Source organism: Rattus norvegicus, chromosome X (assembly GCF_036323735.1).
Source record: "Rattus norvegicus strain BN/NHsdMcwi chromosome X, GRCr8, whole genome shotgun sequence".
NCBI lineage: Eukaryota > Metazoa > Chordata > Mammalia > Rodentia > Muridae > Rattus > Rattus norvegicus.
Genome location: NC_086039.1, coordinates 45,879,458 through 45,898,606, shown reverse-complemented (window position 1 = coordinate 45,898,606; position 19,149 = coordinate 45,879,458). Strand labels below are relative to the sequence as shown.

The 19,149-nt window shown below is 36.0% G+C and overlaps 1 protein-coding gene across 1 annotated transcript; it reads right to left on the bottom strand.

Moving 5' to 3' along the window:
• Positions 1-9,433: 9,433 nt before the first annotated feature.
• Positions 9,434-18,240, bottom strand: LOC134484151 (lipocalin Cav p 2.0101-like). The gene is made up of 7 exons (XM_063280531.1): positions 18,104-18,240; positions 16,901-17,040; positions 13,875-13,945; positions 12,758-12,868; positions 11,572-11,673; positions 11,370-11,403; positions 9,434-9,621 (listed from the first exon to the last, which is right to left on the bottom strand). The coding sequence occupies exons 1-6, from the start codon at positions 18,182-18,184 to the stop codon at positions 11,387-11,389; spliced, it is 522 nt and encodes a 173-aa protein (XP_063136601.1). The 5' UTR covers positions 18,185-18,240; the 3' UTR covers positions 9,434-9,621; positions 11,370-11,386.
• Positions 18,241-19,149: the final 909 nt, after the last annotated feature.

Below are 19,149 nucleotides of genomic sequence, written 5' to 3'. Positions count from 1 at the left end.
ATCTTTCTGTGATATGTATTTTTTAGTATGTGAGGCTTTTAGCCAGGATGACTTAAGAGTAAAAGGGAGTACTCTTTTTTTAATTAATCCAGAGATAGGAGCTACTGCACAGGCCACGGAATGGTACTACTACTGGCTCTCAGCTTGCTTTCTTATATAACCCAGGACCATCAGCCTAGGGGTGGCTTCACCGAGGGCTGTGCCTTTCTTCATTATTATCTGTGCCCAACAGGCTTATCTGCAGCTCTATCTTATGAAGACATTTTCTCAATTGAGGATCCTTTCTCTTAAATGACTTCAGTTTGTGTAAAGTGATAAAACTCTCCAGCATTTTTTCATTTAATTCAGTCTTAGTAAAATGCATGTCAGTAACAATAAATCCATTTTCTGCAGACTGTCAAACATCTGGCACTGAAGTTTCCTCAATAAACTCAATTTGTGTCTGTTTCTGTGTTGTTCACTGTATCTTTAGCTGATTTCTTTTCTTTGATTTTAATTTTGTCTCTTTCCTTCTCTTCTCTCCCTTCTCTGTATCTCTCCAATTAATATGTTGCTTTGACCTTTAAGTGTGTGTATGTGTCTGTGTCTGTGTCTGTGTATCTGTGAGTGTATGTGTGTGTGTGTGTGTGTGTGTGTGTGTGTGTGTGTGTGTTTTCTTTCCTCTGTGTTTTTGTTATGTCTGTACTGAATACAGATATGGAGTTCAAACAACTGGTATAAAATAATGTGGATCTCAATGTCAGTGACAAAGAGAAAATATTTGATTCCAAAAATCTTTTAACCTCACATGTTTCATACAACAAATTTGTGTAATTTAGGAAGTACATGGGCCTCTATCACCCTATTCTTGCTCTTCTGGGTATTTCATGCCAGGTATCAGTTTTCTGTGTTCCTTGTCTACTATATTGGAAGTTATTATCCTGTTTGGATTCCTGAGTACTGCATGGGAAGACACCACCCTCTTTTGGATTTTTTGGTTACCACACAGGAAGTTATTTGCTTCTTGTAGATACTTTGGATACTGAATGCGAAGTTATATGTGTTTTGATAATTGGGTACTGTATGGGGCTTTATTGTCCTTTTCTGACTGCCTCAAGTTCTCCATGGGGCCCTATCTCAATCTTCTGAATGCTACCTGTACTGCACAGACTTCTCTTGATGTCTTCTAGATGCTTTGTATACTTCATGTGGCTTTGTTGACCTCTTCTGAATGCTTTGAGAATGGACCTACATGGGATCTTATGGGGCTCTATTGTCCTCTTCTGGCCACTTCCGGTACTATATAGAAAGCTTTTTCCCTTTTCTGATGGCTTAGGCTACTGACTGGGAAGCTATTACACTTTCCCCCAATATTCCGGGTATTGCATCCGAAGCTATCACTCTCTGTTGACCATTTGAATCCTGGATGAGGCTCTATTGCATTCTTTTCTGTCCTCAGAAATTTTATTCATTGATTATACAGATTTTCAATATATGTGTTCTTTTAAAGACTTTCTTGATTACTTAAGAATATTAAAAGTGCACTTCATATTCATCAAAGGAAAAATCCACCAAGATGAACTCTCAATCCGAAATATCTATGCTCCAAATACAAGGGCACCTACATACATAAAAGAAACCTTACTAAAGCTCAAAGCACACATTGCACCTCACACAATAATAGTGGGAGATTTCAACACCACACTCTCATCAATGGACAGATCATGGAAACAGAAATTAAACAGAGACATAGACTAAGAGAAGTCATGAATGAAATTGACTTAACAGATATTTATAGAACATTCTATTCTAAAGCAAAAGGATATACATTCTTCTCAGCACCTCATGGTACTTTCTCCAAAATTGACTATATAATTGGTTATAAAACAGGCCTCAACAGATACAGAAAGATAGAAATAATCCCAAGCATTCTATCAGAGTTAGACAGAACAATTTGCAAATTCATCTGGAATGACAAAAAACCCAGGATAGATAAAACTATCCTCAACAATAAAAGGACTTCTGTGGGAATCACTATCCCTGAACTCAGGCAGTATTACAGAGAAATTGTGATAAAAACTGCATGGTATTGGTACAGAGACAGACAGATAGACCAGTGGAATAGAATTGAAGACTCAGAAATGAACCGACACACCTATGGCCACTTGATTTTTGACAAAGGAGCCAAAACCATCCAATGGAAAAAAGACAGTATTTTCAGCAAATGGTGCTGGTCAACTGGATGTCAGCATGTAGAAGAATGCAGATCGATCCATTCTTATCACTCTGTACAAACTTAAGTCCAAGTGGATCAAGGACCTCCACATCAAACCAGATACACTCAAACTAATAGACAAAAAAGTGAGGAAGCATCTCCAACACATGGGCACTGGAAAAATTTCCTGAACAAAACACCAATGGCTTATGCTCTAAGATCAAGAATCGACAAATGGGATCTCATAAAACTGCAAAGCTTCTGTAAGGCAAAGGACACTGTTGTTAGGACAAAACGGCAACCAACAGATTGGGAAAAGACCTTTACCAATCCTACAACAGATAGAGGGCTTACATCCAAAATTTACAAAAAACTCAAGAAGAAAGACTACAGGGAGACAAATAACCCTATTAAGAATGGAGTTCAGAGCTAAACAAAGAATTCACAGCTGAGGCATGTCGAATAGCTGAGAAACGCATAAAGAAATGTTCAACATCTTTAGTCATAAGGGAAATGCAAATCAAAACAACCCTGAGATTTCACCTCTCACCAGTGAGAATGGGTAAGATCAAAAACTCAGGTGACAGCAAATGCTGGCGAGGATGTGGAGAAAGAGGAACACTCCTCCATTGTTGGTGCAATTGCTGACTGGTACAACCATTCTGGAAATCAGTCTGGAGGTTCCTCAGAAAATTGGACATTGAACTACCTGAGGGCCTAGCCATACCTCTCTTGGGCATATACCCAAAAGATGCCCCAACATATAACAAAGACACATGCTCCACTATGTTCATAGCAGCCGTATTTACAATAGCCAGAAGTTGGAAAAAACCCAGATGCCCTACAACAGAGGAATGGATACAGAAAATGTGGTACATCTACACAATGGAATATTACTCAGCTATCAAAAACAATGCCTTTATGAAATTCATAGGCAAACGGATGGAACTGGAAAATATTATCCTGAGTGAGGTAACCCAATCACAGAAAAACATACATGGTATGCACTCATTGATAAGTGGCCATTAGCCCAAATGCTTGAATTACCCTAGATGCACAGAACACATGAAACTCAAGACGGATGATCAAAATGCGAATGCTTCACTCCTTCTTTAAAAGGGGAACAAGAATACCCTTCGCAGGGAATAGGGAGGCAAAGTTTAGAACAGAGGCAGAAGGAACACCCATTCAGAGCCTGCCCCACATGTGGCCCATACATATACAGCCACCCAACTAGATAAGGTGGATGAAGCAAAGAGGTGCAGGCTCACAGGAACCGGGCGTAGATCTCTCCTGAGAGACACAGCCAGAATACAGCAAATACATTGGCGAATGTCAGCAGCAACCCACTGAACTGAGAATGGGACCTAGAAGGGACTGGAAGAGCTTGAACGGGCTTGAGACCCCATATGAACAACAATGCCAAGCAACCAGAGCTTTCAGGGACTAAGCCACTACCCAAAGACTGACCCTGGGTTCCAACCTCATAGGTAGCAATGAATAGTCTAGTAAGAGCACCAGAGGAAGGGGAAGCCCTTGGTCCTGCTAATACTGAACCCCCAGTGAACGTGATTGTTGGGGGTAGGGCAGTAATGGGGGGAGGATGGGGAGGGGAACACCCATGTAGAAGGGGAGGGGGAGGGGTTAGGGGGATGTTGGCCCAGAAAATGGGAAAGGGAATGACAGTCGAAATGTAAACAAGAAATACTCAAGTTAATAAGGGAAAAAAACCGAGGTCCAGATCCTTTATTTATCATTATTATGTTTGTAAACTAAATAATAATGTATATATAATATATGATATATATGTATATATATATTATGCAAAATATGATAAAATACTATTTTAAGTGTCAGATGGAAAAATGTTCAAAGCTATTCCCCACTTTCTGTTCTTTTAGATTAATATATGTGGCTTAATATTGAAGTCTTTGATCCACTTAGTGTTGCATTTTCGGCAGGGTGATAAATACGGATCTATTTGCATTCTAGTATATGCACACGTCCAGTTAGACCAGCACCATTTGTTGGAGATGCTTTCTTTTTTCCATTGTATGGTTTTGACTTTGTCAAAACTCAAGTTTCCAAAGTGTGTGGCTTTATTTCTGGGTCTTCAATTCTATTCCGTTGATCAACATGTGTCTCTTTCTTTCTTTCTTTCTTTCTTTCTTTCTTTCTTTCTTTCTTTCTTTCTTTCTTTCTTCCTTCCTTCCTTCTTTTCTTTCTTTCCTTTTATTGGGTATTTTTATTTATATTTCAAATGTTATCCCCTTTTCCAGTTTCCCATCCATAAACCCCTCCCCTTATTGTAAGAGAGTGTTCCCCAACCCAACCAACCACCCCTTCCTGCCTTCCCGGCCTTGACATTCCAATACACTGGGGGTCCAGCCTTGGCAGGAGCAAGAGCTTCTCCTCCCATTGGTGCCCAACAAGGCCATCCTCTGCTACATATGTAGCTGGAGAGTTGGAGCCATGAATCTGTCCATGTACAGTCTTTGAATGGTGGTTTAGTCCTTGAAAGCTCTGGTTGGTTGGTATTGTTGTTCTTGTAGGGTTGCAAGTCTCTTCAGCTCCTTCAATCTTTTATCTAACTCCTCCAATGGGTACCCTATTCTCAGTTCAATGGTTGGCTGATAGCATTTGCCTCTGTATTTGTCAAGTGCTGGCAGAGCCTCTCAGAAGACAGGTATATTAGGCTCCTGTCAGCATGCACTTCTTTACGGGTGTTCCCCTCCCCATCCTCCCCATATTGCCGCCCTCCCCCCAACAATCACGTTCACTGGGGGTTCAGTCTTAGCAGGACCCAGGGCTTCCCCTTCCACTGGTGATCTTACTAGGATATTCATTGCTACCTATGAGGTCAGAGTCCATGGTCAGTCCATGTATAGTCTTTAGGTAGTGGTTTAGTCACTGGAAGCTCTGATTGGTTGGCATTGTTGTTCATATGGGGTCTCAAGCCCCTTCAAGGTCTTTCAGGCCTTTCTCTGATTCCTTCAACGGGGGTCCTATTCTCAGTTCAGTGGTTTGCTGCTGGCATTCGCCGCTGTATTTGCTGTATTCTGGCTGTGTCTCTCAGGAGAGATCTACGCCTGGTTCCTGTGAGCCTGCACCTCTTTGCTTCATCCATCTTGTCTAATTGAGTGGCTGCATATGTATGGGCCACATGTGGGGCAGGCTCTGAATGGGTGTTCCTTCTGTCTCTGTTTTAATATTTGCCTCGCTATTCCCTGTCAAGGGTATTCTTTTTCCCCTTTTAAAGAAGGAGTGAAGCATTCACATTTTGATCGTCCATCTTGAGTTTCATGTGTTCTATGCATCTAGGGTAATTCAAGAATTTGGGCTAATAGCCACTTATCAATGAGTGCATACCATGTGGGTTTTTCTGTGATTGGGTTACCTCACTCAGGATGATATTTTCCAGTTCCAACCATTTGTCTATGAATTTCATAAAGGCATTGTTTTTGATAGCTGAGTAATATTCCATTGTGTAGATGTACCACATTTTCTGTATCCATTCCTCTGTTGAAGGGCATCTAGATTCTTTCCAGCTTCTGGCTATTATACATAAAGCTGCTATGAACATAGTGGAGCATGTGTCTTTGTTATATATTGGGGCATCTTGTGGGTATATGCCCAAGAGAAGTATAGCTGGATCCTCAGGTAGTTCAATGTCCAATTTTCTGAGGAACCTCCAGACTGATTTCCAGAATGGTTGTACCAGTCAGCAATTGCACCAACAATGGAGGAGTGTTCCTCTCTCTCCACATCCTCGCCAGCATTTGTTGTCACCTGAGTTTTTGATCTTACCCATTCTCACTGGTGTGAGGTGAAATCTCAGGGTTGTTTTGATTTGCATTTCCTTTATGACAAAAGATGTTGAACATTTCTTTAGGTGTTTCTCAGCCATTCGGCATTCCTCAGCTGTGAATTCTTTGTTTAGTTCTGAACCCCATTTTTTAATAGGGTCATTTGTCTCCCTGCGGTCTAACTTCTTGAGTTCTTTGTATATTTTGGATATAAGGCCTCTATCTGTTGTAGGATTGGTAAAGAACTTTTCCCAATCTGTTGGTTGCCGTTTTGTCCTAACCACAGTGTCCTTTGGCACTTTTATGGCAGTTTTATGAGATCCCATTTGTCAATTCTTGATCTTAGAGCATAAGCCATTGGTGTTTTGTTCAGGAAAATTTTTCCAGTGCCCATGTGTTCGAGATGCTGCCCTAGTTTTTTTCTATTAGTTTGAGTGTATCAGGTTTGATGTGGAGGTCCTTGATCCACTTGGACTTAAGCTTTGTACAGGGTGATAAGCATGGATCGATCTGCATTCTTCTACATGTTGACCTCCAGTTGAACCAGCACCATTTGCTGGAAATGTTATCTTTTTTCCATTGAATGGTTTTGGCTCCTTTGTCAAAAATCAAGTGGCCATAGGTGTGTCGGTTCATTTCTGTGTCTTCAATTCTGCTCCACTGGTCTATCTGTCTGTCTCTGTACCAATACCACAGCATGCACTTCTTGATTTCGTCAATATTGTCTAGTTTTTGTATATGTATATATATACATACATACATATATATGCTGCCCCAAGTGGGGCAGGCTCTGAATGGCCATTCCTTCGGTCTCTGCTCCAAACTTTTGCAGTTTTTTTTTTTCCGGAGCTGGGGACCGAACCCAGGGCCTTGCGCTAGCTAGGCAAGTGCTCTACCACTGAACTAAATCCCCAACCCACTTTTGCAGTTTTTATTACTATTGCTCTGTTGTACAGCTTTAAGTTAGGCATGTTGATACCTCCAGAATTTTTTTTTATTGTACAGGATTGTTTCAGTTATTCTGGATGTTTTGTTTTTCCATATGAAGTTTAAAATTGTTCTTTCAAGGTCTGTAAAGAATTGTGCTGTCATTTTGATGGGAAGTGCATTGATTCTATAGATTGCTTTTGGCAAGATGGCTACTTATGTGGGACAACTTTGTCAATTAAGGTTGAAGTCTACCATTGGCTGAATAGCCTTCTTGGGATTGGTACAATATGGAGGAATCCCTTTATTGGCAGAGCTGCTCCTTCTCTGACCTTGTCTGGGCAGTTTACCACCCCCCATCTCTACCTGTGGAATATCACATAGTCTTAGATTACAGGTTCAACTTCCTTTCTCCTGATAAGAACTCATTCAGCTAGCATCTTAGATTCCTGAAATGCTTTCCCAAGCTAATGAGTCATTTCAGTACCCTACGTCTTCAACCAGTGACCTCTGCTCATCTTGAATGTTTCTATGCCATATTCCTAAATTACATAATCCTTGAATCACCCCATGTAAAGTTTGTCTGCCTCCCTGCATCTGGTTCCAATGTGTTTTATTCACTGAATGTACTCACAAGGCATCTGAACCTCTTGTCAGTCATCTCTGTTCCCTTTACCCACATGGATCAATATTGGCTGATGATCCATAAGGACAGGAAGAGATCAATTTTCACATTGTTAATTCTACTGATCCACGAGCATGAGGGATCTTTCCATCTTCTGAAATCTTCTATTTCTTTCTTCAGATACTTGAAATTCTTACCATATAGATTTTCACCTGCTTGGTTAGAATACCCCAAGATATTTTGTATTATTTGTAGCTACTGTGAAAGGTGTTTCCTTCTAAACTTCTTTCTCAGCTCATTTATCATTTGTATAAAGGAGAGCTACTGATTTATTTGAGTTAATTTTGTATCTAACCTCTTTCCTGAAAGTGTTTATCAGCCGTAGGAGTTCTCTGGTATAATTCTTGGGTCATTTATGAATACTATCATATCATGTTAACAGTGATACTTTGACTTCTTCCTTTCCAATTTGTATCCCCTGCTCTCTTTTAATTGTCTTATTCTTCTAGCTAGAAGTTCAAGCACAATATTGAATAGGTATGGAGAGAGTGTTTAGTCTTGTCCCTAAACACTTTTGTTAAAACTGCTTTGAGTTTCTCTCTAATTTGATTTTGGCTATTGGCTTACTGTATATTGCTTTTATTGTGTTTAGATATATGTTGCATTCCTGATCTCTCTAAGACTTTTAACATGAAGGAGATTGGATTCTGTCAAAGGCTTTTTCATCATGTAATGTGATGTTCATTTTTTCTAGTTTGTTTCTATTGTGGATTATGCTGATGTATTTTCATTTGTTGAACAACCCCTACATCCTTTGAATGAATCTTACTTGATCATGTTGGATGATGTTTTTGATGTGTTCTCTGATCAAGTTTGTTAATATTATATTGAGTATTTTTGCATCAATGTTCATAAGGGAAATTGGCCTGAGAGTTTTTGTTTGTTGAGTCTTTGTGTGGTTTAGGTATAAGTGTAATTGTAGCTTCATAGAATGAATTGGGTAGTGTTCCTTCTGTTTCTATTTTGCGGAATAGTTTGGACGGTATTGGTATTAGCTCTTGTTTGCAAATGTGGTAGAATTCTGCACTGAAACCATCTGACCTTGGGATTTTTTGTGGGAGTCTTTTAATGACTATATTTCCTTAGGAGTTACAGTACTATTTAAGTTGTTTACCTGATCTTGATTTAACCTTGGTAAGTTGTATGCATCCAGAAAAATCATCCATTTTATTTAGATTTTCCAATTTTGTGACATATAGAAGTCACAGAAAATTGAAGACCTAATGGTTCTTTGAATTTTTGCAATGTCCATTGCTATGTCTCCTTTTCATTTCTGATTTTGTTAATTTGGATACTGCCTCTCTGCCATTTAATTAGTTTAGCTAAGGAATTATCTATCTTGTTGATTTCCCCCCCCCCAAAAAAAAAGGACAGCTCTTGGTTTCCTTCCTTCTTTGTACTTTGTCTTTGTTTCTAATTTATTGATTTCAGCTCTAAGTTTGATTACTTCCTGCTATCATTCCTCTTGGGTGTGTTTGTTTCTTTTGTTCTATAGCTTTCAGCTATGCTGTTATGTTGCTAGTATGAAATCTCTCCAACTTCTTTAAGAAGGCACTCATGAACTCAAAGCATATGTGGTTATGTTTGTGAGGCCTGACCATGCAATTATAGCAATAGGGGTAGGGGAGCGCTTACAGGGCACATTCTACCCCAGAAGCTAGAGGTGATAGCTTCTAGTGCTCACTACATCTCCACAACCTTTTAATTATTCTCTTAAATAAAATTCTCCTACTTGATAATAGATAAGTAGTTTTTTAGTAGTTGTGCATAGTGAACTATTTCTAAGCCTTGAATACGTTAAGAGCATGCTTCTGAGATGTGTTTATGCATATGGTATCAATTTAATCAGGAAGTAAGGAACATCATACAGGAATACATTCAGGATGGAAAGAAAGCAATAGATCAGGATTTATGTCTTCATAGGATGGGAAGCAGAATAATTAGACTTCACAGAGATGAATCTATTACCATTGAGAAGTTACAATTTCAAATATTCTTTATAATATCATCTGTGGAGATGAGAACAAAAATGTTTAATTTAGATGAGTTCTTAGTAACATAATGTCCTTAAGTTTTCAACAAAGGAAGACCTGAACCAAATCACCATTTCCTGGTGGAATTGACAGGGATCATGTGGTCCCCTCTTTCTGAGGAATTATAGACAATAAAAGTTGCTGGGTGGTTGGGGATACTCATTCACAAGGTCCTACCCATTTCTGGGACTCTACAGGTAGTTAATGGTTGCTAGGATGTCGGGCATTCAGTGGTATCGCTGCTGATATTGTGTCTGTGCTTCTGTAAATAAGTCTGTACACATGCTCATACAGGCAATCCTAATTAAATTGATGGTGTCACCAGAAAGTTCATATATATAATATAATGCATAATATATAATATGGTATACATAATATATAATATACTCTATAACAATTTATATACAACATATATATGCATGTATAATATACATGAAAGTAGAATGGAGACTCAGCTGTTGGGATGAGAGTAAGAGGTAAATAAAGGTAAAGATATGATTAAAATATATGGTATGCCTGTATGAAGAATGTCATTATGAAACTCAGTTCTACATATAAATATCACATATCATTAAATAACTTTATAATTGATTGCTTTGATGAGCAATGTAGCAGAGGGAAATTTGTAAGAAAGAGCCATTTTGAATAAACATTCCATTTTGAATAGGGTTCAGACAAAGTTTAAGTTCTTTTTTTTTTTGCATTTCCCTTATGACTAAAGATGTTGAACGTTTCTTTTTTTTTCCCTGTTCAAAGTTTAAGTTCTTCAGATCTCCCTGGGTGACTGACACCCTGATTAACGAGTTGAGACATGAATGCTGGGCAAGTCACTCTGCCACAAATAAGTAAACTAACCAATGAGGATAGGATAGATATACCAAAAAAGAATGTTTCTAGGAAAGTCCCCTATATCTGAATCTCAATTTATCAGAAAAATGTAACTAAGTTAGCACAAATGTTTGTGGTTTTCAGGTTTAAAATCCCTGTAACATTCTGGCTTGGGGATCATAGTTCAGCTCCCAAGTTTATTCTTTGTTGATGATTTATCAGTAGCAGTAGCAGTTTGATTACAATACATTTTTGGGTTTTTTGTATTGACTTAGTGTCTGAGTTGTGTTGGACCTTAATGGACCCTATCTATGATAAAGTGGACCTTTGTCCATAACAAAACTACTTTACAGGACTCCATCTGTGTACATGGATGTCATGCATGGGTATTATTTTGAAGAATTTCATAAGATTATATTAATTTTGTAAACCTTTGCACAAATCCTGAAATTTCGTATATCCAAGGTAAATACCACAGATATCTATACCACAGAGAAAAGTGCATAAATATGTGCATCACTAAAAGCTGCAAAATATTTGGCTGTTAAAAATTCATCCTAAAATTCATTATTTCATATTTCACAGATTTCATTGTTTCCAAAGTTAAAAATATTGACTCTTTATCTTGAGGTTTCAAGGGAGCAAATCAAGTAGAGAAGATTAGTATGACAGCTGATAGGCTCAGTGGATAAGCCATCCATCCCTCATCTTGTATAAGAAATGCTCAGCCCATGTGACTCTGTAGGATCTGGTGCCATCTTCTGTTCTCCAAGAGCACTGCAACCACATCATACCTTCACATCGATTTTTTTTTTTAAACCAAAGTAACAAACAACCAAAAAGCATTGATTTTTTTTTTATGGGAGTGGAAGATCTGTCATTATGTTTCTACTCACCCAAGGTGTGCATGTCTTTATTTAGGACAAATATCTGCAAAATAGGGTGGGAAAAAAGAATGCAGCTATCATTGCTGTAAGGATTATAACTTTAAAAAAATTGTTAGTAAATTTGTATCAAATATAATATGGTTTTAATTTTTTATTTCATAAAAAGTCTCAGGGACAACTAGGGAACCCTCTATGGTCATTTCCTTATTACCTTTATCAAGCAGGTATCTTACATTCTCCTTTGACATTCCAATACTATTATAAGCATCTGTAAATTTCTGTTGATCTGCTTCACTCACACTATTTCCTTTCCCTTCATTGTGTGGAAAAAAAGAAGAGAAACATGTAAAATGTCCTTCAGAGTAGAATGCATCCTCCATGCTGTCCAGTCCTCTCCCCACTCCCACCTCTGTCTTTCATGGTGACTTGCCAAGGACTAAAAAGGTTGAGCATCATTTCCCATTCACAACTATAAACCTATTGAATTCAAAATTGAATACCTACTAAGCACATTGGTTATGCTCCTGTAACTTGAACACATTCCCTGCCATCCTCTACCAGGTCCCTGGATATCAACATTCTCTAAACATAAGCACTTTGGAGTTCAAGTTGGTTGAATTTAAGATTTCAGGTTTCCAAAATGACTTCTTCTTCCTATGCAACCTATACCATCATCATTTCCATTCCTTCCTACTACAGTCCCATGATGAAATTGGGAGGGGGGTAAATACTGTCAACTTTCCAGAACAAAGATGATAAAAAAAACTCCCCCTTCATGTTTCTAGTGCCTAAATTCAGTTCCAACTTTCCTTCAAAGCATCGAAATTAAAATGTTTATTCTTGGATTGTGAAGTGTCATAAGCCATCCAGGGTGAGTGAACACTGATAATTTGATGGGGAGCATCATGGAATGTCTTGGATCCCAGATTGTATGTGTCCAATTTAAGGAAATCCTTCTGATGGCAGTCCCTGGTGGATATAAATGTTTATTTATAATAAATTTTTTTGCATCTGTAATTCAGTCAAGGGGAATATTGAATCTTCTATGTGGACACATCTATGAATAAATGTATTTTATATAAATAACCTATGCATACATTTATCTTTTAAATTAAAAACAGACATGATGTAGCCATGTTCTGTATTATACAAACAGATCTATGAGGTGCTGGAAAGATTGTCTTGTGGTTAAGAACACTGGTGGTTCTTCAGGGAACCTGGGCTTAATTCCCATCACTCACATGGTGGGTCACAACCATTTGTCACTCCAGTTACAGGGTATCAGATGCTCTCTTCTGTTGTCTGTGTGCACCAAGCACACATGTGGTATGCAGACCCATATGCAGGCACAAGTAACAATCATAGTCATAATTATAATAATGAGTCATGATACTTACCAAGCAAAATGAATACATATTTTGAATATAATTCATCCTTCAAATAGTAACCAAAAATTATCATACTTGCACTTGATACATATTTAATCTTAAAGTAACGATCACCTGAATCTGTAGTGTAAAAGGGTAGATGTTAGAATTCAAATATTTTAACACTTTTTCATCTAAGTTTACCAGGTTCAATTCAAGGACCCCAGAAATATGCCTTTCTTTCTTCAGTGTCACTGATTCATTAACAATCCCCTCAGTCACATTTAAGCTAAAAATAGATATTTTTTCAGAGTGACATGAGAATAATGTATTGAACATTTTCCACAAAATGAATTACTTTAGCATTTTGTCATTCCATTTTAGAAAACTGATGATTGTGAATTATTTCCAAATTATTATAAACAAAAACCTATATAGTTTTCTTCTCATTGGAATTGAATTTTAAATTAAGTACACTTTGGTATGAATATTTCGATCTGTCATTTTAATCACTGTCATTCATAGCTTCTGGATTTCAGCTAATTATAATATACTTATTAAACTCTTTTATTAAATGTTTTTCAAACACTTGAATTTTCTGTTTTTAAAAGATTGATTTTATTTTCATTTATGTGTATGTGTCCACCTGTTTTTTAATGCATGTGACCAAGGTGCTCTCAGAATCTAGTAGAAAATATTGGATCTCCTAAAATCAGAGTTAGAGATTGTTGTGTACCATCAAATGTGAGTACTATGATCAGAATCAGGGTCTTTTGGAAGAGCAGCAACCTCCCTTAACTGCTGACTATTACTCTTGCTCCGCATATTCATTTTTTTCATTGACAAACTTGACTCTTTATTGAATAGACACAATGATATTTATTATGTAAATGAAATTTTAAATTATTCTACATAAAATATATTCTCAGCTGTTTTATATGTGAATATCATACAATCAAACTTGAGAGTTTTGTTTGTTTTGCAATTTAATGTAACATATGTGATCAGATCATGACTTCTTCAAAGACCTAGTGAGAGGTATAAGGCTGGTGGGAAGCTGCAAGAAGAAATTCTTCCAGGCACAGAGTTATGGGATGATACCAATAACAAGGAATTTAAATATTTCAGAAAGATCACACATACTCACAGGTAAAAGTAAACCAATCTAAGTAGCGGTTCTGTGCTTTGACTTCAAACTTTTCACATTCTTCATCTACCCTAAAATACAAAGAGACAGATTGAATATCTCTTATCCATGGTCCCGTGTGACCTGAATAATACAATGACCGTCTTCCCTCTCAGATCACTGAACACTGGCTCACTGTGCCATAGAAACCACAATTGACTTTGTCACTGAGAATGGATTATCTGCAATGGTTCAGGCAGTGATATCAATAGACTTTACAGGGTAGTAGCTGCAGATTCCTTTGATATGAATAGTCTTTTTTGAACCATTTGTTTGTTTGTTTGTTTATTTATTTATGTATTTATTTTCTATAAATACTTCTGTTTCTAGGGTCACTGATTTTATCATTATTTGATGTTTGGTTGGTTTTTCTCTTTCTTTCCTTCTTTCCTTCCTTTGTTCTTTCATTCTTTTTTTCTGTGATAGGGTTTATCTGTTTAACTGTCCTGAAACTCTGTAGACCAAACTGGCTTCAAACACATAGTCACCAGTCTTTGCTTCTTGAGTGCTGGGGTTAAAGGCATGTGCCACCACACCCCACTGAGTCCACCACTGTTTAATGCATACTTTGACTTCTGTTAATTCAACTTATATTTATTCAGCAAAAATTCATGTAGGCATGAGTGATTCTAGACAGGGATGGGCATATAGACATACACAAAGGACGTACAAGCAGATTATTGTATTCACATATCAGATATAGATCTGAGGAATACAAAATCAATGATATATGAAATCTACAATTCACATGTGTCTCTGTTGTTACTGGGTTATAATGGTATATTTTAAACCAGTTTTTTCTACTCAGATTTCAATAGTGCCATCTTAAATAATGAACACTTCAAAAGAAGCAAGGGATAGGATATGAAGACCTTCATATAGATTCTAATTATATTTGTAAAATGGGAAACTTACTTATGTTCACATTTATTACTCAATGATTAATATTTCTAAAAAATTCTTCCTGATGTGTAATCTCTAATATACTATTAACCGAGAACAAGTTATTGTACAGAAAATGAACAATATCATTCCTTCCTCTTCACCCAAAATCCATGCTAATTTCTCTGCTGCCAAACCCCAATAACATTTATTATGTGTAAAAATTTTCAGCACTTACCTTTTTGATTTACACTTCTAGTTAAGTTACTTAAATCATCTAAACCCATTTTGTACATGATGGCCAATATTCTTTGAAGTCATAATGACCTTTAATGCAATCTTATCTTTCTTTACCCTAGTCCTAATTGTACACTGATCTATGAATTTATTTTACTTAGTTTTATATTTCACTTTAACTTTTCTTTGGAGAATCCCATACACACATAAAATAAAATGTGATCTTACATAGCTCTCCCCATTTCTGCCCTCCTCTTTTTCTCTATGTCCTGAATTTATTGCTATCCAAATTTGTATACTTCTAGTCACTGTTGTACATATGAGAATTCCATAGTGCAAGAGTGTACTTTGATCCATCTCCGTCTAGTCTAGTCCTCCCAATCCCAGATATTCCCTCTCCCTCCCTCCCTCCCTCCCTCCCTCCCTCCCTCCTTCCCTCCCTCCCTCCCTCTCACTTTCTTTCCCTCTTTCCCTCTCTCTCCCTCTCTCTCCATGTCCCTCTCTCTCCATCTCTCTCCCTCCCTGTCCCTCTCTCTCCCCCTCTTTCCCTCTTTCTCCCTCCCTCTTTCTCTTTTTAAAAAAATAATGTCCATTATGTCCAGCTATTGTTGAATATATGTGCATGAATGTATGCCCACAAGTGACTATATTCTTAGAAAAATATTACTATTCCTCCCTCAAGAGCCATCAACTGTCAATCACTCTACCTATGGGTAATTGAGAGTCTTCTCCACCAGATCTGAAATGTTGACTTGGTCATGAGCTGCTTAGTGATGCAAATGCTATTTTTCTGTCTGAAATACTTCCCACTTTCATGACTGGAATTAACAATTAGTTGTATTTAAAACTAAATCCCAGACCCATGATATAACTAAAACCTATCTTTTTACTAATTGAAAATAGATTTTTTTCATATACTACGTTCTGATTACAGTTTGCCTTTCTATAACTCCATATCCTCCCAACCTTTCCACTCATCCAAATCCTCATATTTTCTTTCTTTCGTTAGAAATGAATAGGCACATTAACAACAAGAAAGAAAAAAAATGAAAGCAAACTAAACTAGGGCAAAACAAAGGAACGGAAAACAAAATACAAGAGTCAAAGTAAAAGTACAAGAAACACAATAGATGCTGAGACCCACACGTTCACACACACAGGAATACCATAAAACAGAAATCTCTAACAATAAACAATTATATACAGGCATAATTAAAAAATACAGTATGATGCATGATATATAAATATAATCATTTTACGTAGTGACATGAATGTATCATAAAATATCACAATGTTATAAATAAATTAAAAAGTACTTTATTCACTGAGCAATCTTTCTAGCCAATATAGCACATTTTCTGTAGTATAGACGCACAAAATTTGATGTCATTAATGTGAAATATGATATAATATAAAATATAATATTGTAACTAAGCACATTACATATATTTGTTTTTGATATACACGTAATATGTATCTCATTTCATGTTGTAATCATATATATGTAAGTTATAATTTATACTATAATCATACATACAATATGGCATACATTCTATCTAGTATACTGAATATCAATTGTTGTTATAAGATACGTGCTATTTTAAATAATTTAAATGTATATGTAACATACATGTCTAAATCCTAAATATTTTCATATCTATATTATTCATATTTATTGCTCATACAGTATTCATATTACATATATTTTATTTGAAATATAGAGTAATACCTGAGCATTATTTTTATTTCAGAAATATTTATGTATTGTAAGTGACAGTATCATATAGCTGTCAGTCTGGGAAATGTCTAAATATCTCCCATCATATCAAAAATGTCTGAACCTTTAGATTGCAGCAAGGTTAGCTTACTCGCCATAGAATGTCAGGATGATTTCTTTGCATTGTTTAGAACACTCAAGGTGACGGAAAAACAGTTTCAACAGTCCATCATCGGTAATCACATCAATTTCTGTGGCTGCTATGGCAATGGTATGCCAATCACCTGAGATCTGAGAATGAAGATGTCATTAGGAAAATTAATGGATGTCTTCTTTCATTTCCAACAAATACTTTAGCTTGAGAGGGGAAAGTTGATTTTAAATGGACAGTATAAAATTCTGCTCCTTAAAACTTATATTCTATATTTTTGTTAGAGAAAGAGCATGAAGTTGTGTGAATGTGGAGGTGGGGGAATATCTGAGAGTACTTGGTTAAGGGGATTGAATATGATCAAAATGTATTGCAGCAAGGAAAAGTTTAAAGATTACTAAATGTAATTGAATATATTCCATTTACACTATATTTTGACATATAGTAAATAATACAATTCCTAAATACAGAGTAAAATTTCTGTTCCCTGTAGTGTACAAACATAAGGTTATCTAAATCTACATCTAAAACATGATGGTGAAAGATTTTTGACATATTTAAGACTGAGTTAACAAATATCATGGAAAATGAAAGATTTCATTTGGTCTCTGGGTCTTATCACCTAAAATCTGCTCTAAATGGAAATGAGAAAATATAAAATTGACAGTAAATAATATTTTTTCAATGCAGACACATGAGTATGAACCAATGGTTTACATATTTTGATGCCCATACAAATCTTTTGGAGAAAAACACATGGAGAAATAGATACAGGAGATAAGATGTTGACATATCATAATATTATATTTACATGAGTTATTAATATGAAGATGTAATTATATTATATTTTATGTTGAAATCATATATACTACAGTGGGCATATAATAAGGCAACCATTCTATCTGGTATATTAATGCTTATAATTGCAGTTTGCATGCTGTTTTATAAAATGTTTATATATACATATATATATATATAAATGTCTAAATGTGAAATGTCCAAAATAAAAATATTAAATATTAATATGAATTATATAATAAATTATATTCTATTTAGAATATTGCATATTCCCCAACTTGCTCCCTGAATGAGTGCTTTCTGCAGCACATAAACATTTAGTAAATGATTATGAGGTGTTGCTCACCATTTGAGATAAAGGAATAATGCAATAAGAATTTTTTATATAATATTATTTCATGATACCTGGGTTACATTGAGCTGTCCATTAGACCCACTTCTAGAACAAATCCAAGTAAACACAAGAGCCAGCCACAAAGCTTCCATCTCAGACTCTTCCGTCTTCTCCAATGTTAGAAAATGAAGTTTATTTTTGTCATCTTGCTTTCACAATATGGGATGAAGGAATCATTCTTTATCATGAGATATGGCGTGTGGAGTAATCTAGATTTCCTGGTTCATGTCACTATGCTTCCTGAAATGAAATATTATTTTATTGATAAGATTGTGTTTTAGTGGTGCTGGGCTCCATTGCACAATTGGCCTTTGTGGAAGTAATGGGCACACAAAACATGTTTTAATACATGGTCGCAAATATTGATTTAGTTTGAAGTCCCAGTTATTAAAATGGGAAAAGATGCATAAAATGTCTAGAAATATCCTGGTTCATGTCACTGTGCTTCCAGCAGTGAGATATTATTTTATTGATAAGATTTTTTTTTTAGTGATACTGGGATCTACTGAATAATTGGACTTTATGGAAGTAATAAGCACACAAAACACATGTTCTGTTTCAGGGATCACAAATATTGATTTAGTCTGAAGCTCCAATTATTGAAATGGGGAAAGATGAATAAAATGTCTTTTCAAATATATATATATATATATGTATATACGTATATATGTCATAAAGGATATTTACAAGGGACATATGTACATATCATAGACATAAAATATGATTCCAATAGGTTTCTATATAGTATATGAATAAATAAGTAACTACTTATTTATTTTTAATATATTTAAATATATTAAAAATATATTTAAAATATATTTTTTAAATTAAAAATTTACTTAATTAACTAAATTGCCAATTTCGTTTTTAATTATACATATATAAGTGTTTGGTCTGCATATTCTTTTTTTCTTTCTTTTTTTAAATTGGATATTTTTATGTTTACATTTCAAATGATACTCCCTTTCCTGGTATCCCATTTATAAGCCCCCTATGCCATCCTCACTCTCCCTTATTCTATGAGTGTTTTTCCCTCCCCAACCACCTGACCTTCCCC

What these genes read in the sequence shown, in the direction of transcription:
- LOC134484151 (XM_063280531.1), bottom strand. Translation starts at nt 18,184, where the DNA reads ATGGAAGCTTTGTGGCTGGCTCTTGTGTTTACTTGGATTTGTTCTAGA. An exon ending in ATCCTGACATTCTATGGCGA is followed by an intron (nt 13,946 to 16,900) that starts GTAAGCTAACCT and finishes TTTGTATTTTAG; the next exon opens with GGTAGATGAAGAATGTGAAA. An exon ending in ATATGTATTCATTTTGCTTG is followed by an intron (nt 11,674 to 12,757) that starts GTAAGTATCATG and finishes CACACAATGAAG; the next exon opens with GGAAAGGAAATAGTGTGAGT.